The sequence below is a fragment of the Zophobas morio genome, unplaced genomic scaffold (assembly GCF_036711695.1).
Source record: "Zophobas morio isolate AGI-343-1 ecotype UQ-CSIRO unplaced genomic scaffold, CSIRO_AGI_Zmor_V1 ptg000011l, whole genome shotgun sequence".
Lineage (NCBI taxonomy): Eukaryota > Metazoa > Arthropoda > Insecta > Coleoptera > Tenebrionidae > Zophobas > Zophobas morio.
In genome coordinates, this window is record NW_026972116.1 from 15,169,813 (window position 1) to 15,187,441 (window position 17,629).

Sequence of the window (17,629 nt, forward strand, 5' to 3'; positions counted from 1 at the left end):
ACGTTTAGGGAACCAGTTTTACACATGTGTGCGATCAATGTGTGATCTTTGTCATGCGTCCTTGGGCACTTAATACGGTTCTCCGTACAGTTAAATCTGAGAGGCGGCAGGTTTACATGACCTACTGCTATCCTATAATCATTTATTGAAACCTTGTATAAGAAGTATTGTCCACCATAAGGTGCAAAATACCGAGAAAAGTTTGTGATTTTTTTGTCAGGTTGGCAACATATTCAAAATTTTATGTCAAAATTGACAACTGTGAATTGACAAACGATAATTGCTGCCACTAATTCAAAATTGCCAACGCAAAAATTTAATTAAAATATTAATAGTCACCCGGTAGTTACTGACACAGAATTAAGCTGGAATAAATATATATGATGACCACGTAGCTACCAGAATATCAAAAAGCAGGTATCTAATTTTAACTTTAAGCAGTAGTTTTTCATCTATGTGTCAGAACTTTTGACTAAAAGTTGCAAGAATTATCAAATTGTTTCATAATTTTCTAGTGTATGTTCACAAGAATCTTACAAGCTTAAAATCTTTTCTGGGTGGTAAATCTCATCATCTAAAAGTAAATTTTTAGTTTTAATTATTTTCATTACTTAAGTAACAGTTTAAATGTTAGCTACTATTCGGACTCACCGTCCATTATTCCGTTGGACAAACGGACGAACCCGGGCAAACAAGTTAAGGGAGCAATCGCGGACGGCTGTAAAATATGTAACTTCCTCCCCTATAACACTAAGCCCTTAACGTTTTATAGATGACATGGGAATGGTTTCCAATTTAGTCGTCTGCTGATAATCCCTTTAAACTTCCGGCAGCACAGCTTAAGTGTGTGCAAAAGTACGAGTTAATGTGGTTGAATACTTATTAAGTTTATTAAGCTGTCATTATCATCATTTTCTAATTGCGATTCTGAATCAGTTTTCTCCAATGAAATAATGGATGTAGGTATTTTTTCAACATTTTCTCACATCTCTGAACTACATTTGGAAAGAACCTCAATAAATTCTCGACCTTATTTTTGTATGAAGCCCGAAAACTTGTGCTCGTTAAGTTGGATTTACATAACCCCCACTCTATTTCAATGGGGTTGTACTAACAATTCTCTGAAAATTCGTTTTTTGCAATCAGTCCTAGAATGTTGAATTAAATCCTAAATTCAATACTGTAGGGGTTGTACAAGAAGTTTATTGACATATACAAGTACAATTCAAAGATTGAGCTTCTTGTGAACGTCGAATTAAGTGGTTGGTGCAGTCCTCTCGTCACGGGTTGAGTAGAATCGCGGCTCTCTGCGCAATTCATTCTTCAGGGAAGGATTTACGCCGCCCGGCGCAGTCGCGTCAGCGACCGTTAGTGCAATCCTAACCTGTGGAGTGCGCATTTAACTGTCAATAACTAATACAACACTAACAAGTGAACGAAAATAAAGTTTAATATCTGTATGTTTTGATTTTATTGTATCGTATGCTTTACTTCTGCGTTGTATCGTTGCCTGTTCATGTTCCTTTTTTTAACAATTCTTCCGCTTTTGTAACTGTGGATTTTCTTTACAGACGTCTGGAAAATCAAACTAACCCTACTAACACATCGCTTTGCTAACCACATCCCCATGGCTTCCACGTGTTTGCTTCCTTTCGTCAATTAAAATAGCGATGTAGCGAAGGGGTTGCGCTGTGGAGGCGCAGGTCGGCTCTACGATGCCGGGCGCATAATGTACCCCATGGTGCAACAACAACAGCAACAACAGCAGCAACAGCAACCCCAACAGCCAGGCCAGCAACGGCGAGCGTCCCACAACGAGCCACAGGAAGACACCACCGCAATAAGACATCATAGATCTCGTAGGCCTTTGTATCGACGGCTTTTCAACTACGTCAGGGAAGCCTGGACCGGAGTTAAGTTCGCTTTAGGTAAACAGCACGTGATGGATAAACATTGTAAGGCACTTTAATGCAAACGGACGGACCCGGGCAAACAAGTTAAGGGAGCAATCGCGGACGGCTGTAAAATATGTAACTTCCTCCCCTATAACACTAAGCCCTTAACGTTTTATAGAGGACATGGGAATGGTTTCCAATTTAGTCGTCTGCTGATAATCCCTTTAAACTTCCGGCAGCACAGCTTAAGTGTGTGCAAAAGTACGAGTTAATGTGGTTGAATGCTTATTAAGTTTATTAAGTTTGCAAAACACCTATGCACTTTGACACGAAATGCGCTGTAGAGCGAGCTAACGACCTTGGAGACTAGGAAATTACCTGAGCCAAGCTGTAGCATTACTACTTAGATCGAACGCGACGATTTTAAGTTTAAACGATTTTTTTATGGTTTCTGGGCACGCTTTTGTATGATTTTATTATTACATTGTCGTAAAATTTTAATGAAATAAGTTAACGAACTTCACCGAGCGACGGTAAAACATTATGCTTGCACTACTGCATGCAAAAGTGTCGAACTTTAACACAATGCAATGCAAGTTCGTACATACAATGACTTCAAAGTTTCAATTTGAAAGCTTGTAACAGGTAAATGATGAATTTAATTCTCCTCATTATGGAATTCTAATAGCTTCAAAGTATACAATACAGCTTGGGAATCTGAAACATTTTAAAAATAAATTAATTTCTCAATTAATCAAGAAAAAACGAAAACCTCTTTGGTTTATAGCAAACCGATTTATTTATTTTATTTATTCTTACATTCTTCTTTCCCTATTTTAACAATTAAGAATATGTAATTAAAAAAATAAATAATATTGTACATAGTCTGAACATTTTTGAACAGAAAAATATACAAAAATAATAATAACTTATTTTTTTTTACAAAATGGGTATGCATTTTTTTTTCACATAAACAAAAAAATTGAACCTATTAATTTCACTTGGGTGATAATTTTATGTTTACTTCTTATTATTCATCTCAGGGTACAGTTAATCATACATATATCAACACTCTACTGGAACCTAACGAACCCATTTCATACCAGATATCATTCTGTTCGTTAGTGATGAAACCAAAATATCTCAGGTAACCAATACTAAACTGCTCGATGTCCCAGATTTGAGTAAAACTCACCTAAAAGAATAAAAATTATTCCTTGTATTTTTCATTTACTTCTCATTTTTCATTTCTCACATCTCACATCGCATTTCGCATTTCCTATGTTGCATTTCTCATTTCATATTTCGTGTTTCGTACCTCTCATTTCCCATTACTTCGCATCTCATTTTGCATGTCGTTTCTCATTTCACATTTTCCAATTCGCATTAATTTTGCATTTCAAATTCCTCATTTCACAATTCGATCTCGCCTGTTTCATTTGCATTCCTCATTTCTGTTTTCACGTTTCCCATTTCTTATATCGCATTAATTTCGCATTTTCAATTTCTCGAAATGGGAAATGAGAAATTATATACGAGAAGTGGCAAGTGAGAAATGAGAAAAGCGAAATCAGAAAAATGAAACGAGAAATGAGAAATAAAATTAGAAATTGGAAACGTAAAATGCAACATGAAAAATTAAAAAAGCGAAAATCAGAAACGACAAATGAGAAACGCAATGAGAAATTAAAAATACGAAATTAATACGAAGTGAGACGAAATCATAAATGAGAAATTAGAAATATAAAAGAGAAATGCAATATGAGGAATAAGAAATGAAAAATGCGAAATGGGGAATGAGAAGAAAGAAAAATTGTAATAAATGAGAAATAAGAAATTCGAAATTCGAAATAGGATATTAAAAGGCGAAATTAATGCGAAATGAGAAAGAGAAATGGAAAAAGCCAAATACGAAGCAAGAGATGAAAAATGAAGCATGAGAAATGAGAAGTGCGAAATGAGAAATGAAAAATACGAATCGTAAAATGAGAAAATAGAAATGTGAAATGAATGCAAATGGAGAAGTGAGAAATGCGAAATATGAATTGTGAAAGATGAAACACAAAATACAGAATGGGAATTGTGAAGAGAAAGGAATGCGAAATTAGTGCAAAACGAGAAATGATACATGCAACGTGAGAAATGAGAAATGAGAAATACGTAATGCGAAATGAGACTTTAAAGATTAGATAGAAATTAACGAGAAAAGAGAAATTAGAATTGCGGAACGAGAAGTGAAAAATGCGAAATAAACGCAGAAAATTAAAAATGAAAAATAAGAAGTACTAAATTAAAAATACCAAATGCGTAATGAAAAATATGAAATGCGTAATGAGAAATTAATGTGAAATATAAAGTGAGAAATGAGTAATCGGGAATGACGATTGAGAAATCAGTAATTGGAATTATTTATTGGAAATGAGAAAATGGGAATTCGAAAGGAGAACTATAAAATGAAAAATGAGAAATTCGAAATTATATGAAATGAGAAATGAGAAATGTGAAATTAGATATGAGTAATTAGAAATGTGAAATTAGAAAAGTGAAATTAGAAATGTGAAATTAGAAATGTGGAATTAGAAATGTGAAATTATAAATTAGAAATTTGCAATATGTGATTACTGATTAGAAATGTGTAATGAGGAACGAAAAAACAGTAATTAGGAATAAGAAAGGAGGACTCAGAATTACGAAAAGAGAAATGAGAACTGCGAATGGCGAAATGAGAAATTAGAAATGCGAAATTAGTGAGAAATGGGAAATGAGAAATGACAAATTCAAAAGGAACGCGAAATATGAAATGATATTTATGAAATGCCAAACCAATATAAAATGAGAAATGAGAATTGAGTAATGGGGAATGGGAATTGAGACATGAGAGATGAAACATACGAAATGCGAAATGAGAAATTAGAAATTAGAAATGCGAAATGAATGTAAAGTAATGCGTTATGAGAAGGGAGAAACGCGAAATATGTAGTGTGTAATGCAAAACACAAAATATGAAATGGGAAATGAGAAAAGCGAAATGCTAAACCAGAAATCAGACATGATAAATGAAAAATACGAAATGAAAAATGAGAAATAGGGAATGCGAAACAAGAAATGTAAAATGCGAAATGAGAAATTTAAATACAAAACGCGTAATACTAAATGAGAAATGAGAAGAAAGAGAAATTGGAATAAATGAGAAATAAGAAATTTGAAAGGCGTAATGCGAAATGAGATTCAAAGGACACGAAATTAACGGGAAAAGAAAATAAGAAATGCGGAATCATAAAAGGGAAATGCGAAATGAGATCTGAAAAATGCGAAGTGAGAAATGCGTCATGAGAAATGAGAAAAGAGACGAGAAATTATACCTGAAAAATGAGAAATACGAAATTAATGTGAAATTAATGCGAAATGAAAATTAAAATTAAAAAATGTGCAATGAGAAATGAAAAATGAGAAATAAGAAATTAATGGCAAATCAGAAGTATAAAATGATAAATGGGAAATTCCAAATTATGCGAAATGAGAAATGTTAAATAGAGATGTGAACGTAGGAAGGTGAAATAAAAAATTTGAAATTAAAAATGTGGAATGAGAAATGAAAAGTGAGCAATTAGGAATGAGAAATGAAAAATTTCAAATGAGGAATGAAAACTCAGAATTACGAAATGAGAAATTAGAATTGCAAAATTAATGTGAAATGTGAAAAGAGATATTCGAAAGTAATGCGAAATATGAAATAAGATTTGTAAAGTGATGAATGAATAATGGAGAATGAGAAATTACTATCGAAAAATGAAAAATGTGAAATGCCAATTAAACAAAATAAAATGAAAAATGAGAATTGAGTAATGAGGAATGGAAAATAAGCATTTAGACTTGAAAAACGAAAAAGATAAACACGAAACGAGAACAGCTTAATGAGGAATGAGAAATACGAAATGGGAAATGAAAAATGCTAAATCAGAAATTAATTGTGAAATGAGAAATTCGAAATAAGAAGTGAGAAATGCGACAAGAATTGCGAAATGCGATGTGAAATGTGAGAAATCAACCACATAATGAAAATTCAGTTAACGTCATAGCGTAAGTGAAGAATATTACCGAACATTTCCAAAAATATGAAGAATAATGTGCAAACGGTGAACATTTTCAAGATTTATTGTAGTTCCATTTCTTATTAAAAGTTAATTTTTATACAGGTAGATAAAAATTGTTTACTATCAACTGAAACAAATATTTTATCAATTGATTTTGAGTTTGAACAAATTTATCAGTTTTCAACTTAATCTCTTGCAGTTTATGCAACCAATAAAGCACGAAACAGCGCCAAATGAGACAGTTACACAGTTGGAGAGGTGGAACAAATCAGTTCCCACATGGTTGCATAAAGCATTTATGACAGCCCTGTATATAAGTATTTATCATCTTCTAACTTACCATTTCTTTCAAGTATGTTGAACTGTGATTAATCTGATCACCAATATACCGAAAACTCCAAAAAACTCTTTGTTTTGTATTTAACGCACCTAATAATCTCAAGGAAAGTATTTTTCCAACTTATGCGGATCTTATAGACGCCACTTGTGGCTTCGAGAATTTCCCTGGCAAAACAATAATAAAGTCGCGTCTATCGCTGAAACAGCGAAACACTTGTGCAAGATGTCAAGAAGATTTAACGAAAAACTTCGATTCATATATTCAGTGCCTGATCCGCAGACAAAACGTTTAATATAGACACATTGCAACAAATAGAAGAACATTAGAAAATCAAAATCCCACTTTAATAAAATTTTCATCATAGTGAAGAAGAAAAAGTATTCGATCTGTCAATGCGTAAATATGTTTTCTTTCAATGCGAACATAAATTTGAGAGATTGGAGATGTGAACAACGTCAAGCAAGGTTCGAGGAGAGAAAAAAAAAATCGACATCGACTGCAGAAATCAGCTGATGTGGGAAGCATTCAAAGTATTTACATGACATTAGAAAAGACAGGCCTCAAATTCAGGAAAACGAAGGTAACGGTTTCTACAGGCTATCGGTACGCAGTTGACAAGGTAAAACCCTTAATAAAGGCACAGATACTTTTTATATATGTAATTCCATTAATTTATATAATATATCTATTGTCTTCAAAATTAATTTTCATGCAATTTTTAAATAACTATCCACAAAAAGAGGAGCTTTAATGACAAGATACTACTTTACAATGTTACTAAATTTAACCCAGTGACTCTTTATCTTTTCTAAGCAAAACGAAAAAGCAACCTTAAAGCAACGACGTGCACCTGCTTTATGATCCCTCACCCATCGGCATGATTTTGTTTTGCGCTTTAAAGTTCGGAAATGGATTTTACGATATACGTTTTATTCCTGCATCAATGTTTGGGTTTCTTTGAAATTTAAATGTAGAAGCTGTGACGTAGTTTTGCCTGGAATTACTCATTTATGAAAGAAATTCAAAAGCATTGCAAAACGTAAGGAAATTTGATGTTGGAAAGGAGTTAATTGAAAATATTGTTCTCTTTTTTTATATTCGTGAAGTGGAAATTTTACCTCTGGGTTATTTATTACGCGTTTTGATTTTAAGCGAAACTAATTACAATTTGTTATTTCTAAGTCAAACAGTTTTGACTTCAGTGCATTTGGTTAGTGGCAAAGTTAACACAACATTTTTATTTTCAGTCAAATCGTGCCACTTCCGCTTTTTATTTATTTTTCTTTCTATGTCTACTTTTCGGGTAAACTTTGTGTTATTTTGAAACTAGCAGTACCAACTAAATCTGGCTTTCGATTTGATGATACTGCATAAATGTATCTTTCGTTGCAAGAAAGTTTTGGTAGTTTACGCTACAAAATAACACATAAAAGGAAAAATACTACACCGAAAACAAAGCTTTGAATATCTTGTTAAGTCAGAGTAACCAAAAGCGAACAGAAGACGACTCCTGAAAAATCATTCAGAAATTATGACTCGATAAAATCACGACAACAAAAATATAACGTAACAGGAAAAGTTACAAACTCCGCTTTAATCAGACAAAATCAACACACTTGTATTTATTTTTTTAGTATTATATCTCAAACAGGAAGATCCAATATAGAAGAACTTGAGACTGTAATTAAAAGGTTGTAAATATTTGACTTCCACTGTTGCAAGGGGGTACGGATCCGGACAAGAAAGCAGCTCCTTTCGTTTTATTTATTTGTCTGAAAACTTTTTACGGAACAAACATCCAAGCCAATAGATTAAATTCATCAGTTCCTCTGCTCACAACAAGTTTCGCGCCGAAGTTGACATTTGTCCAGAAAGTTTTCAGCCAAAATATGACAGCACCACCAAGAAGATGTACGTCGTGTCGTATTCATAATTGTAAATTATTTAAACACATTTCAAGTTCGCGAAGTTATTCCGAAGCGAATTGAGGTAACGTAATTTTAAAAACGTCAAAGTTCCTTAAATATTTATTTATGCATGAAGATTAATTACCCCGAGTGTTGGTCAGATGCTCTCGATTTGAAATATTGCACATATGCTAATTTGTTAAAAACGTAACAGGGAGTATGCGAGTTGTATTTTTTTACCACCCAAACAGATCGCTTTCAATAATATTTATCTAGCAGTCCAAATATTTCTAAATTACCAAATTTTATAGTCTTCACTTCAGTAACACACAAACCGTTTGTATTAACTAACCAACGGGTCCTGTGTGATTTTTGTGATGAAAATGAAGAAATCGGGACATTTCATTAAAGGTAATGCTAACTGCTCCCATTATTTTTTAATGGAGTTGCGGTATTGTGGAAGTGAAGTGTTCTTTACAATTTAATTTCGAAGCTTTAAATAAATGAGTGCAGTGTTGACCTAGTTTTAGTATTAAAAATCAAAGTGCAGTTACCCTTTAAAATGAGATGTTAAGAGAAAACTAATATTTTTTTCTACTTTCAACTCATTACTAACTTTCTGCGTGGTTATAAAATTAGATTAATTAAAAATTTTCACTCAAAAGAACTTTTAATTAGAACTGCTTTATTTACAAAATTAGTTTGGCAAAAGTGTTGAGTAAATTGGATATCGGTCGACAAATAAACGACACTTCAGTCGACTGAAGTTGTTTATGACGAGTAAAACATGAAGTCTCAAAAATATGCAGACGCGATGAAAATATCGACATAAAGTTGGAAAAATATCGCAAGACACATGTATACTGTAAAATAAACAAGCGTCGCGGGTGCAAGTACAGGATGGAGGAAATAATTTTAAATTATAATGCGCAGTTTATAGCCAACATTTGTTTCTGTGTTTGGAAAGATGTCTGCTATGTTTCCGTTATCCTTGTTTAAAAAAATTAAAAATACATTCTTCTTTTTTTTAGCTAAGTCGGTTGTTACTTATACGAAATATTCTCACTGTAGTTTGATGAACTGAATATATAATTTCGGTGTAAAGTCGAATTCGGTTCAAAAATTTAAAATCAATTTCTAAGTAATAAGATGTAACTTTTTCAAATTTTACAGATTAATATCCACACAAGTTAAATATAAACGGATAAGAATATATTGCGTCGAACGGACAAAATCATTCAGAAAAAATAACTTTTTTCTAAAAAAAATGTTTATGCATTTTTAAAATATTTTGTTCAATTCTTGACGCTGCAGCTATATTTTTCTCATTAGATGCTGAATGATTATCTGTTTATTAATTTAACGTAATTTATTGTAATGAACTGTTGAAGTGTTTAGTATTTATACAGCAAAGTTTTCAAAACATCTCAAGTTCTATTCGATTTTTGTTTAAAAAACAATATCGGTCTAGAAGAATTATAGCTATCTTCCAAAATACCTGTCAAAATTATTTTTTACGGATATGCGTCTGGTCGTGGTATTTAATAAAAGTATTACAGCCTCCCAAAGACTAGAATTCCGATACTATGCCATAAATAACAAATAAAGCATAAAGATAATACATAATTGCAGAATTTGTTGTGTTTCAAAAATGAACAAGAATGATAAATTATTCGGTTTGTATTTATTGGTATGACGATAATATGACGTCTTCAAACATTCGTTAAGTGTAACCATATTATTTTTGTCCCCTAATTTGAAATTCGTATTATTCGGGATCATTATGTAATCATAAAAAATACCTAAATATGGCTTTTTTTTTCATTTTTACCAACACGTGTCACAATTATTGAAGTACCAATTATATTCCAAAACTACTTAATAAGTTTAAACATTTAATTCTAGAAGAGCAACGGTTTTTAATGGTGAGAGTAACAAATCTATTTTAAGCACCAACTATATAAACAAAATATTCGAAAAGTGGCTACGAAGTTGATACTTCGTATACAGACGTAAAGCTTTTAACTCCGTCAATCACCATTGTGTATTATTCAAATTAAATCAAATCGGATTCTGTTACACTGCTGTCATGGTTAGAGTCATACGTAACTAATAGAGCTCGTACAGTAAAATGAGCTCTGATAACTTCGGGTGTGCCTCAGGGCTCACACATTGTGCCATTCCTATTCTAAATTTGTATAAATAACGTTAAGTCAGCCATTAAATATCGCAAACTGCTGTTTGCTGATGATTTGAAGCTGTTTACAAAACTGTCTGTGACAATGATGAAAAATATATCCATGCCGATATAATACTTTTAGAGTATGGTGTTAAATGATTTAGATCTTGCTTTAGACAAATGTAAGTGTTGTAAGTTGAGCCAAACATATCCCAAGGATTTGAGATTTCTCATTGATGCAAAATTTCTACTTAATTTTCATGTGAAAACTTAAATTTCTCGAATTAATCCTGTGTGAAAAGATTATAGTCTTCTTTCTTGGAACCCCATCCATACATCAAAGTGCGAGTATCGGTTGGCAGAACTGTGACCGAAGTTTCTAGAACATTGCGCGCGAACCAGGACGTACCCAAGAGACGTCATATATTTAATGAACATTTGACTCAAGGGGAAGTGTTGGAACGGTAACAGCTGAGGTTCAGTCGGTCAAGGATTTAGGACTTCTGATTGATGCTAAATTTTCATTTCATTTTCACCTGAAAACTTTAATTTCTGGAGTTAATCATGTGTGAAAGGAATATACAGCGTAGTGTGTACTATCTCAACCTTTAATATTTCTTTTTAATTTAATTCTAAGAACCTGTAAATATCCTGAAATAGAGAAACTATCAATAGTATCTCCAATTTTTAAAACTGGCGCAAGAAATATAATTGAAAATTACAGGCCCATATCTATGATTTCTACTTTTTCAAAAGTTTTTGAAATGATATTACACAAGCATCTCCTCTTTAACTTCAGAAATGTAATTAGTGAATGTCCACATGGGTTTGTCAATGGTCGATCCACCGTTACAAATTTATGCGCTTTTACTCAGTTTGCCGCTGACTCACTTGATGCCAAATTCCAGGTAGATGTAGTCTACACTGATTATTCTTAGGCTTTTGATAGATTAAATAATGTAATTTTATTGGCAAAATTGAGTAATACATATTGGTCTTTCTAATACATTAGTTAAATTAATTGAGCCATATCTATCAAATAGATTACAGTGCGTTAAATATTGTGTACTCCAATCGATAAAAAGACATGTTCCCTCGGGGGCGTCTCAGGGTTCTGTACTGGACCCTCTTCTGTTTATTGTTTTATATAAATGACATTGTTAACAACATAAAATCAAACGTTTTAATATATGCTGATGATCTTAAGATTTATAAAAACATTCCAACCATAGAGGACTGCATCTTGTTGCAAAATGATTTAAATATATTTGATGAATATAGTAAATCTAACTTACTGCTAGTAAACTATAAGAAATGTAATATAATGACGATTACTAATGAGAGCAGACAAATTCAATTCGACTATAAATTAAACAACATGTGTCTTACTAGAGTGGATGCATTTAACGATTTAGGTATTCATTTTGGTTCCTAGAATCTCATCTCGTTCCTATCAATGCTTTTATCTTCCAACACCTCGCTTAAATATTGAAAAACATTCCCCAGCCAGGAGACGCCATCTCCGAGGATGACCGGAACAGCCGAAAAGGCTACTTCAAACGTAACGTCGTACGTTTAATGAAAAGTCGTACCATTTGTGACTCGGAGGGAAGTGTTGGAGCGCCAACGCTTGAGAATGAGAGTCTCGGTCAGGAGAACTGTAATTGACGTTCTAGAGCATTGCACTGACGTCCGCGAAAGTACCATCGCGCCATATTGCGCAGTCGTTCGATTACAGTTATTTGTTTCCTCAGATAGGGAACGTATTGAAAAAATTCAGCAAATATTCGTCAAATTTCTCCCTTTAAGAACCTTAAGAGCCGCATCTGCATTGTTTGCTCCTATTATGGTTTACTGTTACCTTAAAGTAGAAGCAATACTTTCATTTTTTTTTGCTGTAAATCTGTTATTTTATCTAGAAAGATTTTCACCGAACAAACTAACGGAAAATTTCGCCCATTGCGCGAATTATATCAACAGTGACGATCATTTCTCCTTCTCAAGCGTAAGGTAAGGAAGTATAGTAATCGAGTCCGTCTGTTTGTCGGCTGTCTGTACATCTGTCTGTGTCGATTTTTATTAGACAGATAATCTCCGAAACTATTATATAAAATTATACTAAAATAAATATAGATAATACCAGTAATAATGTAAGAAACTAAATAACAATCTACATATTTTTTAACACCCTATAAATGTGTTTTGACACTCGTAACTTTTTAATCTATAGTGATTTTTTTCATGTGAAAATATTCTGATCAACAATTTCAACACGTGTAGTGTGATACTAATAATAGAACAATGGGAGAAAAAACCCCAAAGGCGGATTCATAAACCCCAAGTATAAGAGTATGTTATTTTACAAAACTTAAATCCCACTTACTATGAAAAATTTTAAGGAGACGTCATCACACGGTTGGTGGAGATGATTGGGTAAATTTGGGTTGATGTTTTACCATCTATATGATATACTTGGCATACATATAAATTGACAAGAATCGGTACGGTAGTTTCTGTCTAATAAAAATCTAGACAAACGACAGATAGACAGACAGACGAAAACGGGTACTCTAGGGGCCGTCGATTGAGACAAACAACCCAAAGGAAAGGGAGAAACTGGAAATAGGTTACAAAGAAATAAAAAGAAGCACAAGAAATGACAAAAACATACATTGAAGAGCTAGAAAAAAGCAGAGGAAGCCTCATCTAGTTGCGATACAAAATAATTATGCAGAATATAAGAGCGATTTACAGGAAAGAAACACATACAAACAACAAGACTGATGGGAATAAAAGGAGAATTAGACAAAAATGAAGGAGGAATACGAAACAGATGGGTGGAATACTTTACAAAACTTTATAAAATTATGTAAATTAAGAATATCATGTAGAGTAGATGGTAGAAAGCTAACCAAAAATTTTACTAATCATTCCCCGAACAATTTGATGGCGTCATTTCAAAGAATTCTATTTTAAAATGATTTAAATGTTACATAACAATATACACCTATATTTGTAGTGTATAAATCCGTTTAATATAATATAACTAGAGCTGGGCGGCTGAAATATATTTATCCCCACTATCCGTTCTTGCTTTCCAATTATGTATTATTTTTGATAATTTACACAAATATTTTATTTTTAACGAGACAGATACTTAAAAATTATTACAATTATTATTACTATTATTATTTCGTGGATATGGATTATAAAAACAGCAACTGACGTTCAGTTAACATTATTTTTCTCATAATTTTCTTTACGTCACGTAACATCGGCTTGGAGACACTGGTCTGCTGTGGTAGGGGTCAATATGAAGCGCTTAAATTTCGTCCCCCTAGTTCACAGTCTTCCGCCTTAGTACGAGGACGTGGCTTAATTAATAATAATTTTACTCCTCTGTTTTGAGGAGACAAATTCATTCAAATCATACAAATTTCTATGTGACATTCTTTCGGTGTATAAACATAAACACTCGAAGTTAAGCATGTTATTATTAGCGAGAGGACCACTAAACAAAAAAACCAAATTTGATCATTTTTCAAACAAGCGGGATTTGTGAACTTGTACTTCAAGGACGAGGGAGGTTCTGTCGAAAAAAACTTCGACCAAATTTTTTAATTGTTATTTAGGTAGGTATATTGGTCATAAATGTTAAAAATAAGAATTAAATAAACTTTTTTATAATTATTATTTTTATTTGTATTAAATGAAAGAGTGACAATAATTAAATATTGCTAGAGTGGTGTAACTCAGTACCCAAGCGAAATAGGTAGTAGAATAAGTTAATTTTTTTCAACCGCAATAAATAATCTGAAATCTTGTAACTCATATCACTGAACTGAAGGATTTGTCCTATCAATAGCATGTAAAATCTAGTTAAATTTAATTATCGCTATTTGTAATCAGCGTTTTAATTACAAAATCTGATGTCTCAATATTATCCACCAATCCTTCCATTACGATGGATACCGCTCTCCCCCTAGGAGATTCGCTTAAAACGAGGTCCGACTCGACTTGATCAACATCATCTTGTTTAGAGAACATGATAAAATTACTTCATATTTTTGTATGAAGCCGTTTCTTGAGGAGCTTTCTCATCTTCGTAAGACGTGCCTATGAATTATAAAATCATTTTTAAAGCACAGTTTGAATCTTGGCAAACTTAGGTTGCAAAGCAGGAATTACTATAAATAAATAACGTCACTTTCAGCACTCAAGATTCAGTACTTAAGACACAGCTCTGATTTCAAACACTTATAGTAATTTCATATCTGTCGTAATAAAGTCCTCAAAATTTTTGTTAATAAACGCCTTTTAAATTTTATAAAATAATATTCTCCTATACTTATGGTTCATGAATCTGCCTTGCATCCAGATATTCCAAAAAAAAAATCCAAATTGCATTATCACATTTTGCATCAGAAGAACACCGAAATATTCAATGGCACAGCCTTGCGTTTTATCAATGCATCCATACTTTTGGAATAATTGACCGTTCACCCAATTTCCCTGTACTCCGCGCCGGACCAAATATAAACAACTTACCAGAGTGTATTTTCCTAATATATTGCGTACTAGCCAAGAAGAATATCACTCTCACACGTTTAAAGTTTTTTTTAAGCGATATTTACGATATTTTGACCCCAGTCTATAATTTCTTTGAAAGAAATGGGTCACTAAATTTTGGTCAAAGTTTTGCAAACTCCGCGTTAATTTAAAGGAATATTAAAAGCTCCAAAGCAGTTTTGTAGTTTGTAGATTATTTACCAAATAAATCGGTAATAGACAGGCCGGAACTAGGTAGACAGAGGGATTCCAAACCGACGATAAACAGAGGCGACGAGATATAAATAAGATACCCATAAAAACCTACATTCTTGTATACTACGAAATGCTAAACATCAATACAACATGATATTCGTTAAAATAACCCTATTATAAAATCAGTTTAGAAAAAATTCAGACTGTTATTTACTGTAAATGGAGGTAAAACATTTCATAAATTCATTCCAGTTGACGTTAATTGTAAGGATACTTTTTACAAACGAAAGTTCAAAAGTTTGTTGAACAATATTTTTATTTTTCACTAAGTTTAGAATTTGTGTACTATCCCAAGCAAAGTCATAGCGAAAATTTAAAATTGTAGTCCAAAAAAACACAGACCGCTGAAAATCCGTTTATATTTTGAAATGCTCACGTGGAATTAATAATTCATCATCTTTTTGAACTCTAATGTACATCGAAACGTTTGCGATCTGACGTACTTTACACCTACATTCAATAAATGTTTATATTTACATTATCTCCACACCTTTTGTTGAAAATCGTATTTACTCACCAACACACGAGCCCCTGCATTAACCTTTATAAACCAATTTTTAATTCATACCTAGCACCGAACCATACTCACAAAAACTCCTTCACCAATAACCGCCTTTCCGAGACCGCTCTCCGTTCATTCCTGGAGAAGTCGGGTGAACCGTTTGCCGGACAATTACGGATCTCCCACCGCCTCGTTCATAATTCAGCCTCGTGGAGGTCGAATCTCCGCTAGTCTCATACTTAATTCATCTCGTGCGACCGTCTTTATCGCCATGAAAATTCTCCACATATTTTGGGGTACTCATCTGTTTCATTAATAGTGACTTAACAGACCCCTTGACCGCCTTGTCTGTTGCAGACTCGGAACTCGAGGACTTGGAGACCCCGCCACGTTACCGACCGGACAGTCTGGAGGCCCTCTGCAAGGCTACGAGGTTCACCCAGGCGGAAATCAAAAGGATATATCGCGGGTTTAAGGCGGAGTGTCCGACAGGCGTCGTCAAAGAGGAGACGTTCAAGATGATTTATTCACAGTTCTTTCCACAAGGTGGTGAGTTGCACTGCACACTTTTTCAGTTTTCCAGCCTGTTGAGAACACTACTCATAAATTTTTTACACCGTCGACACGGCCGTTGCACCTCAAAGGCTCTCATATTGTCGAAGCTTTCACGCTGTAAAACAATTTGTGGATAACGTATGCCTCAGGCTGTCATCTGTCACCAAATAAAGGGTGAAGAAGTGGACGCAGAGATCGCAAATAGTGCATCCTTTAAAGTAGATTTTAATGTTTGCTCCAAGTTGCAGTCAGGTTTGTGAGCGGTTAAGTAGTGACTGGTGTATATACATACTAGTTATTAGTGATTTTAAGAATAGTTCAGTTTCTAGCGTGTTTGCGTGTGAAGCGTGTAGTACTAATTTGTGTCGTGGACCATTCATTAAACGAAAATCAGATATCGTATACACAATAAAACTGGTGTCCCATTTGATTATTTGACAGTGTGTACGCATCTGGGAGTGTGAGTCATATTATAAATATTCCATCACATAACGTAGTGTATGTTGCGTATCTTCGTCACAAAATCTTCATTCACACTTTAATTTAATTATTTTTAGAGGTGCATTCCCAGTTTTTACAGTCTATGTGATTGAAGCAAACGATTTACTTATGCTGAATGTTCTTCTCGCATACTAACTAGAATAATAACTATCAGCTGCACTTCTCGATGGAGTTTTAAAAATATTTTTTCTTCTAAAAATATACAAATTTTCAAACGCATGCAATTCACTCTGAGTTATGTACCATAAATTAACCGGTCAAAACCGAACGGTGCATTTTATTTTGTGTGGAAAAACTGATTTCGTGTATAATTTTTCTATAAAAAGCACTGTTTGTAAATTTTCAAAGAACAGGGAAAGTGCACAATGTAGGTTTAAATAAATCTGTAAAATTACGCCTGTGTTTAGTCTAACGTGCAATTAACAAAAAGCGACGTCGAGACCAGTTATTTTATGAAACTTGCACTTTAGATTGGAAAGCAATCTGCTAAATTAATATTTGCACACAGTCTGTGTTGATTTTCACTTCTCAAGCCAAACCTAAATATCGTAATGGAGCGTTTTGACAAATTTCGTGTTTTGTCGGAATTTCACAGGTCGTAAAACTACGAAAGTGGAGACTCTCTATTTTCGTTTGTGTTTAACGTTTACCTGTTGTGTATCGTCTGCCTGTCGTCTATTTATAGAAGAGTTCCTGAAGTTTTGAATCGATTGCTATGCAATTTTTTAAGTACATTAAGATTACAGTGCAACTGGTAAAAGTTAGCCAAAATTTGTTTATTCATCTCCTTCAAGAATTGTGTGACGTCATTTCAAACATTTTGAACTCAATA

At 33.3% G+C, this 17,629-nt stretch overlaps 1 protein-coding gene across 3 annotated transcripts in view; it reads left to right on the forward strand.

The window, feature by feature from the left end:
• LOC135127023 (uncharacterized protein) overlaps positions 1-17,629 on the forward strand; it is a 331,051-nt gene that overhangs the window by 241,232 nt on the left and 72,190 nt on the right. For 2 of the 3 annotated variants that reach the window (XM_064053317.1, XM_064053319.1), the window contains exon 4: positions 16,099-16,290. In XM_064053317.1, coding sequence (XP_063909387.1) covers positions 16,099-16,290 — 192 coding nt within the window. Of the gene's footprint in view, positions 1-1,571; positions 1,929-16,098; positions 16,291-17,629 lie in introns of all 3 variants that reach the window. The other variant, XM_064053320.1, reaches the window with a different exon arrangement.